At 38.8% G+C, this 12580-nt stretch overlaps 1 protein-coding gene across 1 annotated transcript; it reads right to left on the reverse strand.

Annotated features, from left to right (window-relative positions):
* Positions 1–1215: 1215 nt before the first annotated feature.
* On the reverse strand, positions 1216–3166 carry LOC126601661 (uncharacterized). Its single transcript, XM_050268405.1, has 2 exons — positions 2394–3166; positions 1216–1543 (listed from the first exon to the last, which is right to left on the reverse strand). Exon 1 carries the CDS (start codon positions 2974–2976, stop codon positions 2395–2397), a length of 582 nt encoding a protein of 193 aa, XP_050124362.1. The 5' UTR covers positions 2977–3166; the 3' UTR covers positions 1216–1543; position 2394.
* Between the last annotated feature and the right edge of the window lie 9414 nt (positions 3167–12580).

A 12580-nucleotide genomic window follows, 5' to 3' on the forward strand; every position in this document is an offset into this window, starting at 1 on the left:
GAACAATACCAGAAGCTTTTCGTTAAAATTCCCAATTTTCTAATGTCGATACGTCTCTCTATTAGCCGTACATAAGAGTGACACACTGCTGTCAATTTGTTAATACATATTTGTTGGTTATAACAGGTTTAGTACAGACACAAGTATAACAACGACTGATGATGATGTGATGATAGCGGAAATAGAGACTGTTTTAACTCTTTCTTACACAAAGCATCCGCTTTTGGATTCAGAATCCTCCGGCGATGAGTTGAAAGGCTTGAGACGAAACAATCTTGATGTACATCGAAAGATAGAGCAACGATTATTGGAAATTCAACAAGAATTTGCAGCAGCCTTACAGGGACGAGAAGCTGTTACTGCACAACAAGAACAAAGCTTTCTTCAATGCCAGGAATCTTCAGCCCCACATGCCCAACAACCTGCTGCCCTACATGCCCATGAAGCCATTGCAGCGTGACAAGGCATGCCCCAACAGCCACAAGAACGAGGCCTAGGTTCGCACTATGGAATTCACAACTCTGTCTTTAGTGATCTCCCACCATTCGCAAGCTTCCTGCACTTGAAACAATTTCAAAATCTGGCAGGCTCACATGCTGCCCTGCAAACCCACGAAGAAATTGCTGGGGCGCATGGATCGTTGGATGGAGTTAGCAGCAATGTCCCTCATGATCTCCCACCAACAGCAACTGGGCCAAGCCTCAAACATTCGATTCAATTTCAAGAACCTGCAGCTCCACAAGCCCTGAAATCCCAACAAACCATTGCTGCTGCACACAAAAAACCAAAACTGGAACCGCCATCTTATTATGAATTTGACAGCTACGTCCCCCCAGCAATCCCACCAGTCCCAACTTGGGACTCCCAAGCATCCAACACCCGATTCAAATACGCAGAAAGCCTTTTGAGAAGCAGTTGGCACATGGCGATGTGACGCTATGACGCAGAAAGGCATGTCTTGCAGTCGTTGAAACCATATGAAGATCCTAAACAAGGCATCATGACCAGAGTGTATGACATAGCTGGTAATGAGTACGATCTGATGTTGCCAGTTTTTAAACCCCTCGGAAAAAGATAAAGCCGGAGTTGTTGAGGCATGAACCGCTGCATGAGAAGGTCTACAAAATCAATGACATTTCTTTCGATTCGATCAAGTTGTATGCAAGAAGTTAAACTGTTCCTGGAAGTTTACATAATTTGGCAACGTACAAATCATAAACTCAACTTTGTGAATCCATTTATGAAAATGCTAGGTCTACAACAGTTGGTAAAATAAACGTAATGGAGTAGCCAATAGGACTGATTGTAACAAATCGAACAAAACTTATGCAGATACATTATTCTAACTCAAAGAAAGATAACTAAAGCAGCTCTATCATTGAATGCTTTCCAAAGATGAATGCTTTGCATCATGAAGATCTCCAGTAGTCTTCTAATAGACTAGGTAAACTGCACTTCCACTGTGATGAATCACTACTTTGCTACTCTACATTTTAACAATCCTTGCTACCCGAGCCTTGAATTTCTTCACGCTTCTCTCCTCCTAGAGAGTCACCAAAAGAAAATGCACGCCATTAGGTATTGAAGTTGCATAACCATAACGAATCAGAAAAGAGTGTGGTAACGTGCAAGGATAACAAGTGCTGTCAAAAGCCATTTCCTGAAACCATTGACAAGTAATTTGGCTGCTTAGATGACACTATTGTGCGCTTATGTGTGTGCTGCAAAACTGCGTGTGTAGCCGTATGCACGTTTGGACGTGCTACAATTGGGCAACCAATATCATTCTACACTAAAATATACATAGATCTTGCATATTTGTGCCCATTAATCATTTAATAAGCCACTTCCAATGCTGTATGATGTACCTAACAAATCACTCACTCAAATTATTTTCCAAGGTAAGCACAGATTTTCCTACTAATTCTTCCATGACATTCTCCAGCTCCCCAACAAAGTCATGATATAAAGCCCCAGATACTAAGGAAATTTGTTTACTATTTAGAGACCGGATGAAAACGGGATTCGGGACACGACTTGAAACTCATAGTGCTTATATAGCATCCTTAAAGTCTCGGTAACCTTTACAAAGGAACAATAAATAGCCTAAGACTAGCTGAGAGGTTTCATAACTTTCATTAATGTGAAAAATCAAGCAAGCAGCTTTGTTAAGCCCCATTGACAAATTCATCATTTCCCGCATTTTTGTTAATCATACTACGAAAACTGGAATTGTAAACCAGCATACTACGAAAACTTTCTCGGGTTTAACGATACCCGAAAAACAATGAAAAGCTCAAAAAGAGTATATAGCTCCTAATGCCAAACTACAATGCACACCACACATTCAAATTCAAAATCACAAAACGCAGGAGCAGAATTGCAGAAATTACCTCACTCCATAGAAACTTTGGCACCAACTTCCTTCATCTTGGCAACAATCGATTCGGCCTCCTCCTTCGTAACCCCCTTCTTCAACAGCGTAGGTGCCTTCTCCACCAAGTCCTTGGCCTCCTTCAGACCCAAATCCGTAAATGTCCTCACCTCCTTAATCACCTTGATCTTTGCCGCAGCATCGAAAGAATCGAGCTTTATATCAAACACCAACTTCTCGGCCTTCTCCTCGCTTTTGGCCGCCGCCGCTCCGCCCTTGCCGGCCCCTCTCAAGCCGCCGAATCCCATCCCGGGCATCATCATCACCATCGCCGGCATCTCCTTCACGCCCAATTTCTCCCTCAGAACCTCCGTGAGGTCCGAGACTTCGAGCAAGGTGAGGCCCGAGATCTCGTCCGCGATCGCCGATACCGCCCCAGACGGCGGAGGCCTTTGTTCCGGTGCAGCGGTGGTGTAATTGCACACTACATGAGAGAAAATCTGGGGTCTCGATTGGAGAGATGAAATGGGATTAGGATTTTGGGGGTTTAGGGTTTTTTGAATGCGGGAAAAACGTGGGGAAATGAATCGTAAATATCTCATTTTGTAGGGGCCGGGAGTGCAATTTTAGGGAATTTGAGGAAGTTATCTGAGCATGGCGGTTGTGGGAGGAGCATAGAATTTCAGAAGGTTGGAGCGTCCATGGCCTTGAAGCTCTGAGAAGAGAGAGAGTGACTGGTATGGCGCGAGTGGGAGTGACCCGCAGAAGGCTTAAACTTTACGGGACGAAGGCTTAAGTTTGAGCTTTGTGAAGTAAAAGTCGATTATGAGCCCAAAGTCCTTAGGCCCAAAAAATGACGTTCTTGTTTGTACAAGATATCTGGTTCTTTATTAAATGACCGACTGTTAAAGTGGTTTTCAAGTAGGGTTGGAATTTTTTGCCAAATTACCATATCAACCGAATTACCAACTGTACCATATTAAAGTTGTGCCAAAAAATTTGTACCATTGGTAATGGTACGGTATTTGTACCGTACCATACATTTTCGGTACGGTAATGATATTCAAAACCATTACCAGTGGTATATAGTACCGTACCACTACTATTAATATTATATCATTTATTTATTCATTTATATATATAATTAGGTATTATTATCATTATATATGCATTTTATAATGCTCAATTAATTAACAAATTGGAGGAAAACAGAAAAAGGAAAGAATGCTTTATGTTTTTCGCATCTTCTTCCAAGAAAGAACAATGTCGGTCAAAAAGAGAGGGTCAAAAAGGGAAAAAAGGAAAGAATGCTTTATGTTTTTCGCATCTTCTTCCAAGAAAGAATTGCGCCGGCCGAAGAGATGCTCAAATTTCACTTTGTAGAATGGGCCAAAATGCACACTCACACTAGTGTGGTTTGGAAAATTATAAGGCCCAGGCCCACGACCATTCACTATTCGACTGTCATTCTCTCATCTTGTAACATCCCATATCGCGCCAGGGGAGTGATCCTTAAATGTATATTTCCATCGCTACCTAGCATGAGGCCTTTTAGGAGCTCACTGGTTTCGGGTTTCATAGGAACTCCGAAGTTAAGCGAGAATGAGGCCAGAATAGGGCTGGGCACAGGCCGGGCCGGGCCATGCTCATTTTTGAAGGGACTGGACCGGACCCTAAATTAAAGGAGACGGGGCGGGCCGGACCGGGCATTACAATTCTGAAAATAGGAACTGGTACACAGGTCCTTCTTTTTTTTTGCTGTTTAAAAATGTTTGCTACACATATTGCACAAATTGCAGTTTGAAAAAACTGCACAGATTCCAGTTACACAGATTGCAGTTTGACAAAACTGCACAGATTGCAGTTTACACATATTGCAGTTTTTAAACTGCACAGATTTGTGTCCTGCATGACATAAACAGATTTTATTAGAAACAGTGAAAAAATGTCAAATTATCTGACAGGTTTCCATAAGGATTCAAATTTGTGAATAACACATCATTAACATAACATGAAGTGCAATGACTTGGGTAAGCTAGTGCATCCTGTAAATCCAAAAACGGATGAATGCTGATGACGGAATTTAGGAGCACATCCAATAAAGTGTTACAATGAGAGAACTATTTAGATTAGTGAAGTTGAATAGATAGTTGCTTACTTCAAAGGTTTATTTTTGTACTAACAGAGATCTAACAAGGTGACTGGAACTCTCAACTTCCCACACTATGACATATACAAATTTTAAAGACAATATACGAGAGGACCAGTGACATATGGAATTAACCAAAACCATGAATAACAAATATAACTCGGCAGCTTTGTTAAAACCACCAAGAGCCTTAGAAAAATGCAAATAGCTAAAGACTCAGAAATGCAATCTGAAAACAGCAATACAGAGTCTACAGACACGACAGCCAAATACCAATCTATTTCATGGAATAAAAAAAGAAAAGAGAGATAACATTTCTTGTGTTTTTCCCCATGGTAAATGTAAGTCTAAACTAAATCACGTATTTTCAGTCCATGGAGTGCCTACAAGGAAAAAAAGGGAAAACAAAATCAGTTAAGACAAAAAGGAAAACATAATTTAACTTCTTAAATACGATCCTTGTGTTATAAACAGATCATCTTCATACATAAAAGAACAGAAGAATGGTAAATAAAAAACCGTATGATGAACACTGCCAAAACCAAACTAACCACCCATAAGTAGCTTCGCCTAACGAAAGCATTTTGGTGCTGTCTTTTGGTAAATTTGCAAAACACTGCAAAAGATTTGCTAAATGTTTAGCTAAATCTAATTGGTTCTGTATAAAATCTCTTCCGTTAAAACTGTTTAGCTAAATCAATAGGAACATAGCAGTATTTAAAAGCAAGTAGTAGCAGTCTTTAAACATTTTTTGAGATACGGAAAGATCCGTATAATCCTATTATCCAATGGTTAGTTAGCGGCTTGAGATTGATGGACACTATCGCAAAACACGTATTGAGTCGTGTTGGAACAAGTTTCGACTGAGTTTGGATTGCACAGCAGTGACGTTGTCTCTCTCTACGATTCCCATTCCACAACAACCTCTTCTTGCTTTGGCAAATCCCTAAAATCCCTACACTAGAAATTCACATTAATAATAAAACCTAATTCAAAATTACCTAAATTTTAGTAGCAGCAGGTGGTCGCGACGGCGGTGGTGATGGGGTGATGATGGTGGTCGCGACGGCGGAGGTGGTGCCGTTGTGTTGGTCGTGACAGCGCTGTGAGAGTCTGAGAGTTTGAGCTCGACGATGGTGATGAGGTGAGTGATGGTGGTCGTGACGGCGGAGTTGATGGTGTTGTTGTGTTGGTCCCGACGGCGGTGAGCACTGTGAGAGTAAGTTTGTGAGTAAGACTAAGAGAGTATGAGAGTTGAAGTCTAGGGAAGGAAGGGATAGGGAGAGGGAGTCGAGGGAGAGTCTGAGAATCTGAGAGACTGAAGTTTGAGAGGGTGCTTCTCAAACTCAAGAGGTGGAATTGGCTAGGTTGAAACTGACGGTTAAGATTGGATGGAGATATGTATCTTAAATCTCGTCCATCCATTGTAACACACACGGGCTGGTTCGGGTACCCGCGGTTCCTACACTTTTGGAACCGGCCCGAATCGAATACTTCAATTACTCGGCCCGACCCGCCCTGATCTATTTTTACAAAATTAAGAACCGGCCTGTACCCGCCCCGACCTGTGGTTCCTGTACCCGTTTGCCCACCCCTAGGCCAGAGCACTCCCAGGATGGGTGACCCACTGGGAAGTTGCTCGTGAGTTCCCAAAAACAAAACCGTGAGCATGGAAGAAAAAATCGATAATATCGGCGATATTTCGCCGATATTATCGGTTTTTAAGGAGATCGATATTTTTATCACTATCCAAATGGTTTTCGTGATAATATCGCGATATTATCGAAAATATCGCGATATTATCGATATTATCGATATTTTCGTAAAATTTCGGATCTGTGCACATCGGAGAAGAAGGCCGGAGATGGGTGTGCCTATTCCCGAGCCGATTTCATCCCAAAAACCTTGCAAAAACACGAGATAGAACTTCAATTTCACATCTAAGCTTCAATCTATAACAGATTCAACAGAAAGAGGTAAACCCGAAGCTTACCTAACCGGAGAAATTCAAGAAACTCGTCGGAGGGTTCCTGCGTTCGCCGAGTTGCAGAGACGAGAAGGAGAGGGAGAAAGCCGAGGTGGGTGTATTCCTGAAGCATGTGTGAATCTCGGACTCTCGGACTCTCGGTGTAGACTGCAGAGAGAAAGGACGGAGAGAGATGAGAGTTTTGAGAGTCTCTTTGCGTGTGGTGGTGCTGCTGCGCCGTCGTCGGGGTGGCTCTGGTACCTCGGTGTGTGGGTGTGGGTTCGATCGGCGAGAGAGAGATGTAAGTTAGCTGAGACTTGAGAGAGAGAAATGAGAGTTGGTACGGGGAGAAGAGAGAGATAGGTGAGTGCTTGCCACGTGGCAAGCAATGATAGGAGGACAAGTTTAGAAAATCTGAAAATGAGATTTTGATTGGATGAAGATAGGGGACTAAAATGCAAAATTTAATAAACCTTTTGGGGGAAAAATGCGAATTTACAAAATATTTTGGGGTGGGGTTTCACAAAGTGGCTTATAATTATGACGAAGAATAAAATCTTAGGATTGCTTGTTAGAAACTTTATATAACCTTTCTCTTGCCATTTACTTGGTAAACAAGTTTTGATAGTCCAACTATCCAAGAATTTCTTCTTTTCTATGTTCACACTAATGATTTTTTGTCCTCGAATATGAGTTAATTGAATCATGTTTCCTAAACATGTGACCAAAATCAATTGAACATGTGATTAGGTACGAACATGAGAAAGTTAGTTGTTTGGATGAATGCGATACAATGCTAAGTAACTTTATACCTAAATCACATCTCTAGCAACGACTTCAGGTCTATCCAACCTGATTAAGAGCATTGGCACACTCCTCGTTGTTTGAATGGTACATAATTCATTATATATAAATGATTATGGTGTGTTTAAACTTCTTTCATTAATTACTACATATTTTCTATACTCACAATGTTTGTCAGCTCGCTATATAATCAACTTGATAATGTTAAATCCATCATGCAATGCATTTCCTTCCAATTTTTTGTGATAAACTAATAGATAATTGACTAAATAAACATCTTGCAAAGTTTCAATTAAAATTTCCAAGTTTTTCTTACAATTTCCGTGGTTTCCATGTAATTTTTATCGATATCGATATTTTACCGATATTTCCATCGATATTTCCGTGTTTTCGGACTACCGATATTTCCGATATTTTCTTCCTTGACCGTGAGGAAATGGTAAGCCCAAAACGGACAATATTGTGCTACGGTGGTGGAACGAGCCCGGGATGTGGTGGATCCGGGACGGGATGTGACATGTCTACTCTTAATAAATTTGGACAAGACATATAATGCTACATTTATCACGTATTTTTACTATTATTTGTATTCTCTTTAATAAAAGTAGGACTCGCCAACGCATGTGAATCATTTTCTATTAGAAAATGATACAAATTATAGTATAAATAAGTGGTAAAAGTAGCATTTTTGTTTAAGATGACGCTTTCATACGTCATTTCTTATGCCTAATTTTTAAAGGAAAACTAATGAAAAGTCCTCAAAAATTAGGCACAAGTACTCAAGTTATAGTTTTAATGAAAATGACAAAATGAAAATGTAAATGAACAGTACCAGGAGTAAGTGAATAGTACTAAGAGTAACTTTGCAAGGTAAAAATGTCCTTAACGTTAAGAGTGAACAGTATCATAAGTGTTTCGTTAAGATTCCCAATTTTAAACTACCAATCATATTGTAGTTAATTTAGAATTTGGTACCAAATTATAATTTTATTACAGAGATTGTTTTTCTTGTTGTTCAAATTTCGAATGGGGGTGGTGATGGAGAAAGAAGTGGATACGAGAGTGGTTAGGGGTGAATTTTTTGCCAAATTACCATACCAACCATACCATACCAAAGTTGTGCCAAAAAAATTTGCACCATTGGTAATGGTACGATATTTGTACCGTACTATACATTTTCGGTACGATAATGGTATTCAAAACCATTACAAGTGGTATACCGTACCGTACCACTACTATTAATATTATATCATTTATTTATTCATTTATATATATAATTAGGTATTATTATCATTATATATGCACTTTATATTTTTTCCTAGTCATTTATCCAATCATCTCACCCTCTAACATCTATTTTCCCAATAAAAAAACATAAGCCTTCTTAAGCTGCAACTCTTCATCTTTTCACTCATCTAGCCATTGGCTTCATCTATGTTGCTCCCGTTCCAGCAACTATTTCTCTCTTCGCAGTCCATCTCATCTTCTCCTTCATCAAATTGGGATGTCTTTCTCCCTGGCTTCGTCTATCAAGTTAATTTTTGTACAATTTTAAAGAATGTAGAGATGAAATTTATGAATCTTTGTACTTTTTTTTAGGGATGTTGGGTTCTTTCGGCAATTCTTCCATCTATTTACTTCTTGTTTCTTAAATGAATCTTTATAAAATTCTCATAATTAAATTTAAAAAGTTTTAGAAACCCAAAGAGAGTGGCCAAAACACGTTTGGGCCTTGAATTGGGTTAAAAAAAAAATTCAAATTTTGGCCAAAAAGAATGGCCCAAAACAAAGTGGTAATTACCATTACCATACCATGCTAACCGAACTATTTGGCATGCCGAAATTTGGTATATTAAAAGTTTGGCATGATAATGGTAATAGATTTTGTCATACAAAAAGTTTGGTATGGTAATTGGTACATAAGTTTTGGTACGGTAATCGTACCAATACCACTCCTATTTTCAAGTTCTTTTCATTAGTTTTCTTGATTTGGTAATTTTAATGAAAAGCTCCCGGTGTTGTTCACTTTAACGAAAAACCACATTTTTTCACTAAAAAGTCAATTTTGAATGATACTATTCACTTTATCATTTATTTTGTCATTATCAATAAAACTCTAAGTTTTCAAACCATTTTTATTAGTTTTATTGATTTTAAATAAGTAGTGGATTAATTTTTCTTATTTTAAAAACAAATGATCAATTGGTGGCTTCGTCACAACAGTCCACTTTTCTGGGTGCCAGGGAAGACTCACAAAGATATTTTAAGCTCCCTATAACCACAATCGTGCAATTCACTAATGCTAGAAATCGACGTATTATCTATACAAAAATGATATTTTTTTATTAATAAATTGCAGACGTTCAACACAAAAAAACTTTGTCATTCACTTTCTACTTTGCAATGATTCAAAAACATAGGGTGCCGGGGAAGACTCACAAAGATATTTTAAGCTCCCTATAACCACAATCGTGCAATTCACTAATGCCAGAAATCGACGTATTATCTATACAAAAATGATATTTTTTTATTAATAAATTGCAGACGTTCAACACAAAAAAACTTTGTAATTCACTTTCTACTTTACAATGATTCAAAACATACCAATACTAACCCTCAAAATGCATGCTTGAAAGATTGGTCAAAGAAAAATGTTGGTCTGAATACCTAATTTTATACAATTGTGTCTATTATAATGTAGTATTTAATTGTCACGTTGATGAGTAGATATATAGTTATAGAAAACCGAACAAAATAAAGTTACTCGTGATAATATCATGTTCACATCCTAATCTTGCATGGTCAAGCACTATGGCAATGCTTATTCATTTATGTTTTGATAAATTATACTAACTCGAGGTATGTAGTACGCATAATATTAATGTGTTTCAAATATCCGACCAAAGTTTTTCTCTTTTCTTTTTGTTTGGGCTTTTTTATGAAATTTATGCAGTGCATTAAATTGTTTAATGTGAGTTTTTATCTTAAAATCTTAATCGACCTCAAGCCTCATGCCTATCAATTCTTTAGTCCTAACTCATGAACCTCATTAGATGCGATTTTTCTTGAGTACCTATAGGCATTTAATGTCGATACATATTTGATCGTTAAATTTGACCTAATTTCATAAAATAAGTGTTCAAAGACTTTTTTTTTTACAGAACAATAGAGTGTTCCATTACTAAGAACAACAAGTACAAGAGGTGTAAGAGGAGTACATATTCTATAATGACCAATTTCATGATTCAAAAATGATTCGTACAGAACACCTATAATTTTAAACCCCTATTGGTTTCCATAATAGACCACTAGGACTAAGAGTGTCCCGAAGTAGATTTGTCACAAAAAACAAAAGACATGACAAACCAAGCATCGAGACCCTCATAAAAACCATCATAAACCGCGAGGCCACAATAGATCGCCTAGACAACACAAACCCGATCTAAGCGGTACAAATATGAAACATAAAAACTAAACTAAGTTATTAAGCTAAAGTTGCTGACATATATATGGACTCGACCACGGGGTACATGTTTCTCAAATAATAAAAACCTTTTTTGATTCTGCGTTGCTTGCTGCATTTAGAATAGCCTCTCATTATGAACCTTCGTCGTTCTTTGAGGAAGGAATTGCTGACGATTCCAACCAACTCTGTAATTTCGAGGTTGGCTTAGATCTTTCTGCCATTTTGGGGAACATCTTGACCTTAACTTCTACTTTAGTTGGTTCAGGTCGCAAGTGCAAAAGGCTGACCAATGAACCAGGGTCTAATAGGATGTGATTGTAAATCTCCTTGTTGGGATGATTGTGTTCTATCATTGATAAGAGATTTCTCTATGAACAATATGAATTAGAGTTTGAAAAAGGTGAAGTAATCCTCGACCTGCAACAGATAGAGGGGGATTTATTCAATCACATAGTTTAGGCTCCTAGAATATGGGAGGCAAGTGAAGTTGATGAGCTGTATGATGGGCAACTATCTCATGCAGTTTGGACAGGACTTAGCTATTAGTTAGAACCCACTTGGTTTCGAGGTGAACCCTTTCACTTTATTTTATAATATAAGCTTAGCGAAAATAATATTTTTTTAGTACACCTAGGATATGGATTCTGTAACATCCCACATTGCCCAGGGGAGTGGATCCAGTAAGCCTTATATGTATATTCCCATTTCCACCTAGCACAAGGCATTTTGGGAGCTCACTGGCTTCGGGTTCCATCGGAATTTCGGAGTTAAGCGAGTTCGCACGAGAACATTCCTAGGATGGGTAACCCATTGGGAAGTTCTCGTGTGAGTTCTTAGAAACAAAATCATGAAGGCGTGGTTGGGGCCCAAAACGGATAATATCGTGTTACAGCAGAGTCGAGTCCAAGATGTGGTGGGGGCCTGGGCGAGGATGTGACAATTTGGTTTAAGAGCTAATCCTTGGCCGGAAATGTGCCGACGATGACGTCGGTCCCCTAAGGGGGGTGGATTGTAACATCCCACATCGTCCAGGAGAATGGATCTTGTAAGCCTTATATGTATATTCTTATCTCTACCTAACACGAGGCTTTTTGGGAGCTTACTGGCTTCGGGTTCCATCAGAACTCCGAAGTTAAGTGAGTTCGCGCGAGAGTAATCCCATGATAGGTGACCCACCGGGAAGTTCTTGTCTGAGTTCTCAGAAACAAAACCGTGAGGGCATGCTCGGGCCCAAAGCGGACAATATCGTGCTACGGTGGAGTCGAGCCTGGGATGTGATGGTGGCCCGGGCCGGGATGTGAACCGATGGATTGTGACAAGTCATTACTACTAGCAATGACATCCTCTTTCATTACTTCATCCTTTTCATATCTCTCTCTTTTGTTCTTAGTTACTCATCAAATGGCAGTTCATATCTTTAAGTTCGATCCAATGGTTTAGATAGGGATGTGGTGGCCCAGGCCAGGATGTGACAGATTCTATATGAACCAATGGATCGTGACAAGTCGTTACTACTAGCAATGACTTCCTCTTTCATTACTTCATCCTTTTCATATCCCTCTCCCTTGTTCTCAGTTACTCATCAAATGGCACTCAGTTCATATCTTTAAGTTCGATCCAATGGTTTAGAGAGAGACAATTAGAAAAAAAAAAAAAATATATATATATATATATATATATATATATATATATATATATTTCGTTGTAAGCAAAAAAACAAAGACAACCTTACCAAAAAAAAGAAAAAAAAGACAATTAAAATGTGTCTAGCTACTAAAGTAAATTTCCAAAAAGCCAAATGAATTAAAGAAGTTTGACAAA

This window comes from Malus sylvestris, chromosome 15, assembly GCF_916048215.2.
Source record: "Malus sylvestris chromosome 15, drMalSylv7.2, whole genome shotgun sequence".
Classification (NCBI taxonomy): domain Eukaryota; kingdom Viridiplantae; phylum Streptophyta; class Magnoliopsida; order Rosales; family Rosaceae; genus Malus; species Malus sylvestris.

Excerpts from the sequence above, each read along its gene's own strand:
- LOC126601661 (XM_050268405.1), bottom strand. The coding sequence starts at position 2,976 with ATGAGATATTTACGATTCATTTCCCCACGTTTTTCCCGCATTCAAAAA.